The sequence below is a fragment of the Aspergillus candidus genome, assembly GCF_002847045.1.
Source record: "Aspergillus candidus strain CBS 102.13 unplaced genomic scaffold BDW47scaffold_26, whole genome shotgun sequence".
Lineage (NCBI taxonomy): Eukaryota > Fungi > Ascomycota > Eurotiomycetes > Eurotiales > Aspergillaceae > Aspergillus > Aspergillus candidus.
The window spans coordinates 147,418-162,501 of NW_020194031.1; the positions used below are offsets into that span (position 1 = coordinate 147,418).

Genomic DNA, 15,084 nt, shown 5'->3' on the forward strand with positions numbered 1-15,084 from the left:
CTCATGCTTCCTGCGTAGTTGATACAATAATTATTATATTATGATAAGCCTAATGTACACTTCTAGACCCTCTTCCGGTCAATACAATATATACCCATACGATAACACTCACCTATGGACCACCGTATCATACATCTACCTTGGAACGTAGAACCCCCCACCATGCGACATATCCACCGTGGGAGCACGCACCCCCACCCAATGCAAGGGCACATTCTCGATCGCGCGTTGTCCGACATGCCGCGCGGTGTCAAGCCCCTGCCTCGTGCGCTCGATCCACGAGGCCTGCTCATCGCGGTCGACAACGGCCCACGCCGGATGAGCTAGGATCCCCAGCGCCGAGTCCGCGTCGCACGCCTCCGCCAGCATCGCCGCCTCCGCGGCTGCCTCCCGCGCCGCATGGAGCTCCTCTGGCGTGCGTCCCATTGGCGGCGGGAGGTCAGCCCGGAGGAACGCCATGATGCGGACGGACAGGGTCAGCGACATGGCAGGGAGGTCCTGGACGGGCGGCAGAGGGATTTCGTCGAGGAAGCGGAGGTGGACGGTTTTCTTCATCGTCTGAGAGAGCTGGACGCGGGATTGCGTACGGGGATCGAACTGTCGAATCGAAAGTACGCCGGGATGCCAGACGGGGGTTGTGTCCTCGCTGCCAGGGGCAGCAGGACCAGCGGACCGCGGGACAGGACTTTTCCCCCGTTTCTCAATGCGCACCCATACGACGAAGAATCCGAGAAAGTGGTCGCAGATATGATCGGGCGCTTTCTGTATGATGCACCGAGGCGGCTCGGACGCCGCGTCGGGGGTCCAGACTGGGGGCAGATCCCACGCCGCCCGACATTTGAAATCGACCGGAAACGGCGGCTGCGGACCGTCGTCCAATGACGGTGGAGCCAGCGCCGGTCCTTGTCCCTGGTCCCGGGACTGCGCCGCACGTTGCTGGCCCTCGTAGCCCGAGAGAACGGTCGACATATGGTCGCCGACATGACTCAGGGAGTAGGCCTCCTTGGCCGCCGTCTGCGTCACCACACCCGGCTTGTATGGTTGGAGACGCGTCTGCACCGCTGAAGTGACGGGGGCGAGCACTGTCTGTGCCGCAGACTGCGCGTACATCCCCAAGACGAGCGCGCCCATCTCCAGGGGCATGGTGCTCAGGCTGGCACCGCGCACTGAGCTGGGATTGACGCTGGTGGATAGGATACGGAAAACTGGGCTGGTGCACATGGTCTTCTTCTTCCCGGGCCCGTGGCACAGCACCAGGCTAAAATACCCGTCACCGGCCTCAATGGGAATGCGCGCCACGACTGTCTGGCGCCACAGGTGCGTCTTCTGCCGACCGCTGGCTTTTTTGCGAAATTTGCTCACGTCGCGCTGCCACGCACGCTCGTCCCCCGGTGCCACCTGCTCCGCCGTGACGGCCAGAGCGGGCGTCACCTCCAGCCAGTCATCGGTCAGATGGAACAGCGCCTTGGCCTTCATGCCCGCCTTCCCCGTCCAGCCCTTGTTCTGCAACCACAGTGTTCGTTCCGGTGGGAGAAGTGCGTCCGAGAATATTGAGATGGTGACGGACGTTGTCGGACCGCGATAGAAGACGATTCCGCTTGAATGGCGCAGGATCGTCACATGTCGGGTTGACTCGGTCGGACGGGCAATCAGGCCGCCGAGGAAATGTCGCGCTTCAGCGTACGCCTTCTGCACGGCCTGCAGGGGCGAGCCGTCGGCTGGCTGGCCATGATTAGGGTCTGGGACCAGATGTCGGTGGGAGGAGGATGAGGCGGGTCGGAAGTCGGTGGCGGCTCGCTGCACGGGAGGGTATACACTGTTGGGTTGGGGGGAAGGCGATCGGAAATTCTGGGCCGATCGAGAGGGTCGCAATCTCTGCTGCGGCACTGCCAGGTTGGTCGCCTCGTACGGGGGAGGATCATGGTCCGGATAGGGTGGAGGATAGGGGGCAGATGTCGGTTGCTGCTTCGGGGACGGAGAGGCGGCGGTGACGCCTCGGACAGGCGACCGATTGACCTGACTGGGGACAGGTTTACGCCTCACTCGAGGATCGACAGCATTCATGGTGGCATTGTGAGGCAGTGGGTGCAGTGCAGCCAAGCTATAACACCATCCCGTCCGCTGTTGGGGTGGATTGAAGCTATCCAAATCAGTCATGAATCATGGACAGGTGGGTGTGGGGCCTCAGGCATGGTACCCACCTCGCACTAAGCCTGATGGGGATGTGTCAGTCATGTGATGTTGCTCCTCCGAGCCATCTTGGATGTTATATCCATTCTTCTCCTTTCTTCGTGTTGTTTATTTTCAAATACTCGTATTTAAAACATAAATGGTTGGGGACCTTATCCTTTATCAGAATAACACATCTGGTGAATGGTTGGCCAAAGGTAAATTGTGTATGTCAACAATACACATCAGTATATATTTGCGTGTTGTCTCCACTTGACATGATACCACGAAACCGACTCACTTTCCTACCTCTGGAATCTTTCAACGGTGGCACATGGGGCGTAAGTTGAGTTGTGGTTCAGATATAATTATCCCAGCAAGCTGGCCTAGTCAGTCATGTCAACAATGACAGAATTAAAACAGCCAAAGTCAACCACACTGGTGTGACAGTAGGTATCAACAGGACTGTGCCTATGCAACAGAAGAGCAGTAAGGAAACCTATTTATGTAGTAGTGTCTGCGGAAGGAGTAATACCATATTCCCAAATTCGAGAAATGACAGCAAAGGAGACGTAAAAAGCACCGGCAGAGACAAAGAAAACCCAAGAATCGAACGAGAATATTGACCAGACCGACCCATTAGTTTGATGAAATGGACCCAGACCAAACAAAACAAAGAGGGCACTGCATATGAAGACAACATTAGTGCTGCAACGCAAGATCCGCCGAACACGGAAATGTTTCTTTGGGAGATTTGCCTCGATGGTCAAGGAAGATAGAACGACACCGAATATGCCAGCGAGACCCATCAATATAGGTCCCAAGAGGTTGAAAATATCCTGTAAAAGCATTGACGACCCAGCCAAAGCAAAACCCGAATCGCCCACCCCTACATCCAGTCCTGCCGCGTAACCAAGTATGACGATGCTTAAAATGACAATATAAACAGTTGCAAGACTGATGGTTGAGGTACGAGCGGCCCAGCCATTGTCGGGGTCATCGGAGTCCTCGATGCTCTCACGCATGGAAGGAAGTTGATTCATCTGGGGCAATTGGGTTTCGGGAGGTACAGACAGAGGCGTGCTATTCCCAAGACCCATCTCGGCCCTGACGGTAGACGTGCAATCTGGCGTTGCAATCTTAGCATGTTGGTTTACCCGCTGAACACCAGGAAGATCTGCGACACACACCGTGTTCTAGATGATCGATGATATTGATGAGGGGCGCCATGAGCAAAAGAACTGCAATGACCTGTCCAAAGCCCCAATTTTCTTGATTTCCTTCGGGGGTCAGTATAGTTGGATGTTTCCACTTCTTCTGCCATTTGTAGATGGCTGTTGGTATATCAAGTACGGCAAAGAGACGCAAGATTCCCCACACAAAACCAAAAGCTAAGTAGCCTACCTATTTGCTATTAGAGTATGATAAGGAAGTGCACCCTCGAACGTCTTACTTCTAGCAGAAATGAAGACCACCAGTCTAGGCCTAGCTCTGCCACCACAAAGACTGCCAGCAGGGGACGGTAGATGAGCGTACGACTGAGACTCCTAGGTGACTTGTTGAAGCAGCACCGAGAGAAAACCCATCGTAAGTAGCGTCGTATTCGAGTACTGACCCAGGATCTAAGCCGAGCGCATACGCCGACGGAAATGAATCTATACAATTTTATTACCCTGCTCAAAAGGCCCATAGCAATCAAAACGATTGAGAAAACTGTTGACAGGTATTGCCAGTCGGGGTCCTTCGTAGTATTTGGAATCTGACATGTGGCATGGTAGGTAATAGCCACCGGATCGGGATACGATGAGAAAGGTGGACCAGCCATGAACTCTGTGAGACTGGTGTAGTAGTCAAAAGAGACCCATGTGTAGCGACTCGTAAATGAGAGACCCACGACTAGGAGTATGGCCAGGACACCCATGAAGAAAAGGCGGACTGTCCGTTGAAGAGGGTGATTGTAGAGGAAATTGCGGAGAAGCGTCAAGCAAGCCAAGTGAGTGAGACACGAAAACCAGGCCAAGTCGATAATGACCATCCAGTGATACGATGAGAGACCGTTGGAGAGCTGAATGTATCCGCTGACGAGAATCGACAAGCCAGTCAGAATCTGGAGGTCACCCATTGCCATGGCACACTGAACAATATTAGAACACCAGATCCACCTCACCAATTTGAAATGAACCATTGGGGCACAATACTTTGATAAAAATTCGCTCCATTCTTGCGCTAACACTGCGACGGCGCCAACGGAAGATGCGTGTACATGTATCCCTCACAAGCCGCAAGAAGACCACGTCTACCGGATTTGGACGAAATGATGACTGCGAAGCGTCTTGATGTGGCTTTCTAAAAGGATCCTGCAACGGGTCATATACCACGAGGAAGTATACGATAATGAGTAGGACCGCAAAGCCGGCAGTCCCGATGTAGTTTGCCACGACCTGGACCCTCATTCAGCCCATGACCTAGACTCCATGGCTTCAAACACATACCCCTTTTCCAGTAATATCAGAATCAATCGACATCGGAATGAAGCTTGTACCACAGTGGTCGGACGGAGTAGGCGAAAGAGAAGCCATTGTGGTCAATCCAGAAGCGCCGAGATAGCTGGGTCTGGGCTAGCTGTCCAGGCTGTAACTCACCTCGCCCGAGTTTTATCAGACAAACCTCATCAACGACATATGTTGGGAACGAGGGGGTTGTAAGGGCTTCGGCTCTTATAGACTGATAGGTGGGGGCTAACACGCTAGGTTACTAATCACTGCCTTTTTGTATGTTGGTGAAAGGGATGGAATGATAAGCCAGTAATTGACCCAATTTAGTTAGATGACGACGCTGTACATTGCCTTAAGTTAATTCTATATATGGTATGATCATCGGGCCGTGGTGGAGGCTCATGGATAGATTAGGCGCTGCAATGATCAAGAGTGGACTTTGCTTGATATCTTCTATGGAATTGTTTGTCTAGTAGATTCCCATCACAATCAAGCCATAGACCATTTTCTATCATCGGCAAAAACAAACAGGGGGGCAAATAAACAAATGACAAAGTTGAAAGAAGCAGAAATGCTGCTAGGTGGAATAAAGATATGAAGTACTCAGGTCACACGTAGATCGTGGATCGGCGCTGTCTAGCTCAACCTCGCAAAAACCAGACATCCAACAGCGAGAGTGTTAACCCGAGCCCATGCACTACTCAATGAGGATTTTCCCTCAAGAATGCCCCATGTCTACCATCAATTACCCCAGATGTAGCCGCCCTCGACACTACAGCGACACCTTACTCCTGCCCCCATCGTACACAATGCTATCTCCGTTCAGAAACCCGCCCGATGCACTCGCCATCCACAGCACCAGACCCGCCAGATCCTGAGGCGCCCCAGCACGAGTAATGGGAATATTTGACGCGGGGACCGACCCATCCGCTAGGCCACGTCCATCGATGCCAAACGTGCGGAATAGCGGACGCGACAGCTCCGTCCAGAACAGACCCGGGGCAATGCCATTCACGCGAATAAGATAAGGCGCCAGCAAGGCCGACATGACTTTGACCATTTGCAACACCGCCGCCTTGGAGAGCCCGTATGCGACGCTCGCCGGGTGGTGTAGAATACCGCCGATGGAGGAGATCAGGATGACTTGGGGACGGGGAGGTGCGAGCACGTCGGGAGAGGACGACAACGCACGGCGATGGTTTGCCTTGTCGAGGAGAGGGAGCAGAGCGAGGATGGTGTAGTAATTGCCGGTAACGTTGACGTCAAAGACGTCGGTGAACTCGGACATGGACTTGGCGAAGTGGCGGTCGCGGAACTCAGTGAGGGTGGGTTGCGAGCCGTCCGGGTTGAAGCGAGGGACAGCAGATCCGGGGACGGCACTGTTGCCGACGAGGAGGTCGATATGAGTGGTCTGCGATGCGATGGTCTGGTAGGCAGTTTCGAGGGATGCGTGGGAGCTGATATCAGCGACAACGGGGATGATAGTTTTGTTGGTGGCTTGCGCAGCGGTTTCCTGCAGAGGTTGCTCGCGACGACCGAGTATGAAGACTTTGGCGGCACCGTTGGCATCGAAGGCAAGAGCCATCGTGCGACCAAGACCTGCATCGATTATACAGATTGGTGCCTAGTGACATATATGACCGATCGTGAGGACATACCTGTTCCACCACCGGTGATGACGGTGACGAGGCCCTGGACGGAGAAGAGGGATGCAGCGTTGAGGGACATCCTGCTGGTTGATGGATGGATAGAAGGCGAAGAAAAAGAAACATCAAGCCGCAGAAAAGAGGAATATATAGCCGGTAAATTCCATCAATCACTGGTCAATGACTCGGGAATGATGGCGAGTTCTTTGTGCGATGACCCCACAGTCACCCAGACAAGCAATCCCTGCCTGGGATGCAGTGAAGGCATGTGGAAGTGATCATTCACGGTGACTGCCAAGCAACCTGTCACTGGGTAATATCTTGGCCAACTACATCTCGGATATCGGTGTAGTATCATTGTAGTCGATTACTGGATGGTCTATCCAGGCTTATCCCAAGATTGTAGATGGTTGAATTAGGGCTTCTCGGTGACGCCCCTCTATCTGTATCTCCCATTGACATTAACCCACCCGCTCGAGTGTTCCCCCAAGTTCGAAGATCGCCATGTTGCAAATAGTGGGAGGTGGGTTTAAAATAGGTCTATTGCAAGAAAATGATAGTGACAAGCGGTCCCTGGCAGCTCATGGCCAGCTGACAGTTTTGTCTGGTATGGGCGGCGTCAAGAGACCTCCATCTCGGACAATCTTTCCCGCGGCGAGCAGCTGCCCATCTGATTGTTGAAGACTTACTGTAGAAAAATTTCGTTAGAGACAAAGTGCCAGATATCTTTTAAACCCGGTGCAAATCCCGTTAGTTCAATGAAACCTCTGCTACAGAACAAGTAACCGATATCTCGACAGCTATTATACACAGCCAGAACATCACCAGCTAGTAGGGCCCAGCCAAGAATCCCTTCTGTATCCAGCCGGATAAATATTTTCGAACAACTTCCTCTCCAACCGGTCCAACATCTTTTAGAGCAGGAGAATGCTCGACCCCCTGTGTCGTATCCAACAACAATCCCCCACAGGACATTCTCTTGAAGTTCGCCTCCAACCAGTCCGCCATGACCCCCGCCGGGTTATCCTCCCGACTACCCGGAAAGTTCTTCACACGCTGGATCCACTCCGCAAAGGGTACAACATTCTCGACTGGAATGGCTAGTCCCTTGGCTAAGATAGGGATCATCGCCTCCCACGGTTGCCTCACCGGATTATCAATATGGTACACTGCACGAGGACACTCGACAAACAGCAGATCGACCAAAGAAGCAGCCACAGCGTCTACAGGCGTCCACGACAACGGGCCTCGCAGGTCTGGGAGGGCTTTCAGCGTCTCTGCAGACTTGATCAGCGCAGGAAGATGCTCCCCATCATTCCAGTACCCCGTACTAGACGACCCGCTGATCTGGCCCGGTCGGACGACCATCGCGCGGAAACGATCCGGGTACTGGAGCAGGCTATCGTGGAGCATACGCTCGCAAACAAACTTGGCTTCGCCGTAGCCATTGTTCAGAACGTATTCGATCTGAGTTTTTGTTTCAGGGACGGTGGCCTTCCCCTCGACGAGAGGGTAGTACCCAACTGTGCTAATGGACGACACGAGCTGGAACGTGGGCTTTACGCCCTGGCAACAGATTTCCTTCGCAAGGGTTAGCAGCTGCCGCATTACACTGAACTGGAGTTCGAAGCTGGACAGTGAGCGCGAGCCATTCATGGGCCAGGCATTGTGGATGATGTGCGTTACCGTTGCCATTAGCGCTTCGTATCGGTCGTGCGGGAGGCCAAGATGTGCGTCGGCCGTGTTGGTTTCGATGACGCAGAGTTTGGCCATTTCTGTTGGTGAGAGGGACAGCTTTTTCTCAATCAAGGCCTGTTTCTGTCGCTCGGTGGCATCGGATATGGTGGTGCGCCGATTCAGACAGACCACCTGGTGTACCGACGGCATCCGCGCAAGATGCGCGACGAGATGGCTGCCCAGACTGCCCGTGCCACCTGTTACCAGCACCGTTATGACTTCATTAGCATTGCGCGGGAAGGCGATCGAGTCAAACGTGAGCCCGTCCACGCCAGTCCGAGCATACCCCGTTGTAAATCGTTCTCTGGGAGTGTTATCGACCCCCGCCAGGGGACCAACTGCCGGCGCGCTGGCGATAGGCAATTTATCGCGCCGCTCCCCTGATGCCATCGCAAAGAGGACCCGTTGAACACTCACTTCAGGCGAGTGCCCATCCGTCCAATCCACATGTCCGTACCCAGCAGCGTGCAGATCCGTTTCCCAGCGACGTTCGCTGGTAATGGCGTGAGTGCGTCCGTCCCGAAACACCCACCAGCCGCGGAACAGGCCGAAGACGATATCGATCGCAAATACAGGCCGCGTCATCTCCAACATCAACACAAGCCCGTCTAGACGAAGAGCCTGTCGCATGAACCGCGTCGAGTCCTGCAAGTTGGAAGTGGCATGCACAGCGTTACTCGCGATGATGATATGTTGGGTTCCCAACAGTTCCTCTGCCGGGGCCTTCTCAATGTCATGCACGCGGTATTTCACGAAAGAATACTCTTTGAAGCGACGACGCGCCTGAGCTAGGAATGCAGGGGATATATCCGTAAAAGTGTATTCGACAGGGAAGCCTAGTTTGGCCAGGCCAGGAAGAAAGTACTTCGTGCCACCGCCGGTGCCGGCACCCATCTCGAGGATTTTAAGTGGACCGGTATTGTCTGCTCTGTCCAGCTTGCTCGCAACCCGCTGAATAAAGTCCAGCATTTGCTTGTACCCCGCGACATTGTGGGGCTCGTCGCCGTACATCCAGGAGACGAGGTCTTGGCCGTCTTTCGTGCCAAAGATGAGCTGTAGGCCGTCTTGGTCTCCGCGGAGGACGCTAGCTAGGTGGCTGCCTGTATAGAAGGAGAGTTTGCTGGCACCGGCAAATTCAGGGTACGCTCGCTCGATCTCTTGCATAAGTGCGGCGCTGCTCTTGGGCGGGACGGACACCGTCGTGCGGATGACAGCTGCACCGTCGAGGTCGACAATGCGCGCTTCTTCCAGACGCAGATAGAGATAGTCGACGAGCTCGCGGTGCTGTGGGTCAAAGACGATGCGAGACAGTCGCTGACCCGGTTTTGCAGTGCGGATTGATGAGCCCAGCGTCTCGAATGCCTCGAGGGTGAGCGTCACGCAGAGTTGAATCTGTACGGGATTGAAGATATGCACGCGCCCGCTGCACTGGTTGTTCGCGAGGAAGGCGTCGGTGAGTTTCTTCGTCTCACCGAATGCATCAAGCGCGGTTTGCGGTGGGAGATACAGATCCGAGTCGTCGCAGGACACGGTGGTGACTGAGTCGGCTGCCGACGGCCCCATATCAACCTCCCCGTCGGACTCTGAGCTGGATATCGGACCCTCCTCTTCGGGCTCATCTTCACCCAGCGCAGTCCGGACGCAGTTTACCAGATCGCGGAAAGTCTCGGCCTCCATCAGGTCAGTTGCTGGGATTGAGCAGTGAAAGGATTCTTCCAACTCCCGCGCCAACTCCATCGCCATAAGGGAATCCACGCCCGAGTCGGCCATGCGGTTATTGTCGTGTATCTCTTTCGAGTCGACAGCGCAGAACTCTGCCACGATGGCCTTCACTTTGGCACCCAAATCGGGTGTTTTAATTTCCTTCTTTGTTGTCTCTTTTTGATGATCTCTCGTCTGCACAGTATGGGGTACCGCGTCCGACTTGTCGACAGCAGAAGTGGCACCGTAATCAGGCGCAAACATCCCCAGCAACTTCCGAAACGCCTTCTTCGCCACTCTCGTATATTGCATACCCAGGAAAACCTCAACGAGCTCACCCGTCTCTGCATCATACGCAAAGATATCACTGGTGTACACATCCTCCCCAGGGACATGCGTAGCGAAGACATCCCACCGCGCAGGACGCGGCGTGTGCGGATCCGCCAGCCGCGGACTGCGCATCCACTGCTCCATACCAGCGGCGATAAAGATATCACTTTCTGGACGATCAGTCATGCAGTTCACCCAGAAACCCGCAACCTGGCTGAATGAGTCGCAGAGAAATGGATCTGCCCAGGTCTTTCCCGTATACTGTTTGGTCACGCGACCGGCGCTTTCGGTGCACTTTCCAACGATTTTGTACACACCTTTGTATAGGTCAGAGTACGCGACGACCTCGGAAAACGCTTTGTACACGGCGCGTCCTTGGAGAATATCATCGACGTTGGGGTCGTTTAGGACCTGCTTGCACCGACGATGCGGGAACAGACGGGTGTAGCGAGCGAATTCGGCCAGCAGACCGGGATCGTCAGGGCGGAGCATGCTGACTTGGGCATTGCAGTGAAGGACCTGCGTCCGGAATCTTTTATCACTGTTCTCGCTGAGATATCTGATGTTCCAAGCTTGCTTCTCTGTATCCTGCGCGTGCAACTCGATCCACACCGTGCGGGAGGGGTCTAGACAAAGGGGCGCTTCGCTGGTGACAGTGCGCACAACGGGCACTTTATCAGTGCACTCGAGAAGGGTTCGCAGCGCTTCGATGACATTGTCGAGCATCATAGACGCGGGGGCTAGCGGTGCAGTTTGCGCGGCGACGTGGCCTCTCAGGGCATCGTGGTATTCTGGATGGGAGGTGTTGATCATGAATTTGGCTATACGCTCGTTCTTGTCCTGGTAGCCTGTGAACGTCACCACTGTGGATGCTTTTGAGGCTGCTAATTCCGTGGAGAGTCCTGTGGCCTGGACAGGCAGTTTCTCGTTCTGCATCCAATGTCTGCTCTTCTCGAATTGATACGGAGGCAAGAGCACGGGCGTGTACTCTTTTGTTTGGCATGAATGATATCCCCAGAATGTCGCTGATATGCCTTCTGTCCATAGGCCAATGGTTGCATCGGTGAGGCCCTGTAGACCCGTTCCAGAATTGAGATTGACCGCTTGGAAATGATGATTGTCAGCGACAGACGCGAGAACGCGAGCCGCCATGAGGGTGACGGTGGAGTTGGACCCTGCTTCGAGCCATACAGCGGAGCGATGCTTCTCGGCGAGACGGTGCACGGCATCGTTGAAGTGAACAGGCTGCCTAAGGTGATCTGCAACCACGGTCGAGGGAGGAATGCCTGTTGATGGATGCTCTGTGGCCCTTTCCAGGTGGATCGTGGGCTCTCGAAGGGTTAGACCATCGGTGACGCGTTCGAGCTCGGGAATCAAGGGATCGACTAGGGTAGAATGGAACGCGTTCGTGACTGACAGGCGTTTGGCTCTCATGTGCTTAAATAGTGGTCTGTTGATGATCTGCTGCATCGCATCGATGACCCACGTGGGCCCAGCTACAGTGAAACTGCGTGGTCCATTCAAACAGGCGATCGTAGCTGGGAAGGCATCCGTGATGCCACTGTTCGTTGTCGCAAGTAGCTGGTCTATCTCTGCGCGGTCACCCTCTACGGCTAACATTGCACCCGAGTCTGCACCCCAGCCATGGCGTATGAGAGCAGCACGACGAGCCACCAGGACCAATGCGTCACGCAGAGACAACACGCCGGACACACAAAGAGCCGTCACTTCGCCGAAGCTGTGCCCCACGACAGCGGTCACGGGTACACCGGAATCTATCCAGCAGCGGGCGCAGGAATACTGTAGAGCGAAGAGTTTGGTCTGCAAGTCGACCTGATCTGCGATGGGCGTCTGCTCAAAGATGCCGGGGTACAAACTGGGATGGTCCAGCGACCGCAATATCCTATCACACTCATCGAGATGACCGCGCAGTAAAGGAAGGGCATCGTAGATGCTTCTATCCAGCCCAATCGATATGGACACTTGTCCCCCGAAACACAAAACCACCGGACGCGTGGGTTTCCTCTGCACGATTCCATTTTTACCACCTTCAACTACAGCTGTCAATTTCTGGTCCAGTTCTGCAATACTCCGACAACGAAGCAACAAATGACGGTCGAGCGCTGGGTTAGCCTGCCGACACGCCGCAAACGCCAAGTCGGCGATGCTGGCGGAAGCGGAGAGGGCTTGGCGGCGGAGAAAGCGGCGGAGTCTCTCGGCAGAATCGCGGAGCCGAGACTCGTCGGACCCACACAGGCGGAACGGAATGCTTGCGTCTCCGCGGTGGACACAAGACTTGTGCATCTCCTTGCTGCATGGAGCCTGTGTGATGACAATAGAGGCATTTGAGCCCGAGGCGCCATAGTTGTTGATCAACGCCGCGCGGAATTTCGCGTTCCACGGGATCGTCTGCGTCGGAATGTCGATGTGGTCTTCGGGACCGGTTTTAATATGGGGATTCATCGAACGGAAATTCGGCTGCGGTGGGATATGGCCCTCGTGGATCATGAGCAGCACTTTCACAAGTGCTACCAACCCCGAGACACCCTCTGTATGTCCGACCAGTCCCTTGACAGAGCCGAGCGCGAGGGACGATCCACGCTGCGGGCCGCCTAGTACCTGTCGCACGCTGCTGTATTCTGCCGGATCCCCAGCTTGTGTTCCAGTCCCGTGCGCTTCCACTACGGAAATATCTTTGGGGATTAGACGGGCGCGGCGCGTCACCTTGGTGAACAAGCCCGCCAGCGAAGCGGCATCGGGAACCACAATCGGCGTGCAATTATTATTCTGATCAACCGCCGTCGCAGCAATAGTCCCAAGGATCGTATCGCCGTCAGCCAAAGCGTCCGACATCTTTTTCACAAACACGGCGGCGACACCCTCCCCCCGGCAGTACCCATCAGCCTTCTCATCAAATGGCTTGCACGGACCGGTCGGGCTGATGAACGACGCTCCATTGAGATTGTCAAATGCAAGGGGACTTGTCAAAATATTTGCCCCACCGACCAACGCAGCCGAGCACTCCCCGCTAAGAATAGCCCTGCATGCCTGGTGCAGCGCCACGGCCGACCCGGAACACGCCGTATCGACACAGAGCGACGGACCCCGCCAACCAAAGTAGTGGCTCATCTTGCCGGCAATGAAACTGCGCAGCAATCCCGTAGCCGCGTATGCACTCGCCGTATGGCAGTTCACGTTCTGTTCGTAGTCCACAGTGCAGCAGGTGACATAGCAGCCGATATTGCGGTCGGGATCGGCACGCTGGAAGTACCCTGCCTGCTCGAGGGCCTGGTACGCAACCTGGAGAAGGAGTCGCTGCTGTGGGTCCTGTGACATGACTTCGCGCGGGACCTTTTTGAAAAAGCGGTGGTCGAAGGCGTCAATGTCGCGCATGAAGTTGCCGAACCACCCGCGAGTGGCGCCCGGTCGCCACGGCGTTTCGTAGTTTTCGTAGCGCTCTGCGGGCATTTCCTGGTGCTGGGACTGACCCGAGCAGAGAAGTTGCCAAAATTCGTCGAGATCGTCCGCGCCAGCGACGCGACAAGCCATGCCGACTACGGCAATGTCGTCGTCGTAGATAGGGGGCGTGGGGTGGAGAGGAGAGAGCCGGGAGAGGAGGTCTAGTTCTAGATCTGTGTAGTGGACAACGCGGCTGCGCATGATGCGCATGAACGAGGGTGGAATACAACGCTCTGTGCCGAATTCGACCAAGATGGAGTCCGGGGAGGTCAGATTGGCGGCGTGTAGAGTGGAGAATGTGTGAGACCACTGGCATTGCTGAGCGAGGATAGATTGCACGACGCGGTGGTGGAGAGGTCCTTGGCTAACTACCTCCCCAGACACGTTGTCACGAACGGGCCTCACAAGCCGAGAAGCATCCGGCAACTGCAATCCGACAACCTTATCACACATCGATTGTAGGGCACCAACCGCCCGTTCGTGTCCACTCCAGTGGTAGCGACCATTGAACTCGACTGGACTAGAGTTGACGCCGACATCGTGTAGGGCTTTCTGGAGCTGTCCAATGCAGTGTCTTGGACACATGAGAGTTGATCTGTTGGTGTCATAGCGGACGGTGATGTATGCCTACTATCTGTTAGGACTATTGTCTCTTTTATCTGGTGAGATACATACCCCAGGGAACTGTTCCAGTACGACGGAGAGCTGCTCTTCCGCCTCGGGCGCCTTCCACACCATCGCCAGTGAAGTGTATCGATTGTCCACCTCCTGGGCATCCCCCATTGCACCAAGCAACATCGATAAACGCACGGCGACCTTGGCATACTCGTGGAATTGTTCTCTATTCGCCGCGGCGGCAGCCACGACAGCGCCGAGGAAGCCAATACAGAAGCCTGCGATCTCCACTACGGGGCTCTCGGCTGGATGGATTTCACCAGTGGACACATATTCCGAATTGGTCAGATGCAGATACTGCGCGTACTGCGTAAACTGCAATACCATGAACAGAGGAGCCAGCTGCACGTATGGGAGAGGGAAGTAGTCCTCCTTGACCTCACCGGAACAAAACCATTGATGCAAGTCCTGCAGCTGCTTCTCGGCTGGGATAGAACCCAGTTGCGGAACTAATTTTGATGCGATTCGATAGTAGACGGGCAGTTCTGCAAGGACGTGTAACACCCATGAATGCTCGTCTAAATCGAGGACGATAGAACGCAGGCGGCGGAAGTCGTTGGCGTCGAAGGAGAGGCATTGGCAGCCGAATAGAAGCACCACTTTGCCCCCTGCAGGAGGGGATAGCTTGTGTTCCATGCTGACCTATTGCGCTTGCTATGATAAGGCAGAGGGATGAGGAAGAAGGGGAGAAGGATGGCAGAGGAAGAGGAAAAGGAAGAGAAGGTCCAAGGACCTTACCAAACATTAGCATACAAAGTCTGCCTCGGTGAATAGATTACTGTCACCGAGGCAATCACGGTGACTGAAATGAGCCAGAATTGGCAGTGGCATTCAATGTTTCTTCACTGATCCATTCTATCGTCTAGTGTACC

The 15,084-nt window shown here is 54.8% G+C and overlaps 4 protein-coding genes across 4 annotated transcripts; all 4 read right to left on the reverse strand.

Moving 5' to 3' along the window:
- Nucleotides 1-2: 2 nt before the first annotated feature.
- BDW47DRAFT_106782 (uncharacterized protein) lies at nucleotides 3-2,140 on the reverse strand. The gene has a single exon (XM_024812843.1). The coding sequence runs from the start codon at nucleotides 2,062-2,064 to the stop codon at nucleotides 136-138; it is 1,929 nt and encodes a 642-aa protein (XP_024671533.1). The 5' UTR covers nucleotides 2,065-2,140; the 3' UTR covers nucleotides 3-135.
- A 1,393-nt stretch (nucleotides 2,141-3,533) lies between these two features.
- BDW47DRAFT_36738 (uncharacterized protein) lies at nucleotides 3,534-4,811 on the reverse strand. Its single transcript, XM_024818831.1, has 3 exons — nucleotides 4,662-4,811; nucleotides 4,368-4,610; nucleotides 3,534-4,303 (listed from the first exon to the last, which is right to left on the reverse strand). The coding sequence occupies exons 1-3, from the start codon at nucleotides 4,746-4,748 to the stop codon at nucleotides 3,584-3,586; spliced, it is 1,050 nt and encodes a 349-aa protein (XP_024671534.1). The 5' UTR covers nucleotides 4,749-4,811; the 3' UTR covers nucleotides 3,534-3,583.
- A 625-nt stretch (nucleotides 4,812-5,436) lies between these two features.
- BDW47DRAFT_126224 (SDR family NAD(P)-dependent oxidoreductase) lies at nucleotides 5,437-6,392 on the reverse strand (the record flags this gene model as incomplete). Its single annotated transcript, XM_024816520.1, has 2 exons — nucleotides 5,437-6,263; nucleotides 6,323-6,392. The coding sequence occupies 2 exons, from the start codon at nucleotides 6,390-6,392 to the stop codon at nucleotides 5,437-5,439; spliced, it is 897 nt and encodes a 298-aa protein (XP_024671535.1).
- A 746-nt stretch (nucleotides 6,393-7,138) lies between these two features.
- BDW47DRAFT_126225 (putative polyketide synthase) lies at nucleotides 7,139-14,848 on the reverse strand (the record flags this gene model as incomplete). The annotated part of the gene is made up of 2 exons (XM_024816521.1): nucleotides 7,139-14,164; nucleotides 14,213-14,848. 2 exons carry the CDS (start codon nucleotides 14,846-14,848, stop codon nucleotides 7,139-7,141), a joined length of 7,662 nt encoding a protein of 2,553 aa, XP_024671536.1.
- Nucleotides 14,849-15,084: the final 236 nt, after the last annotated feature.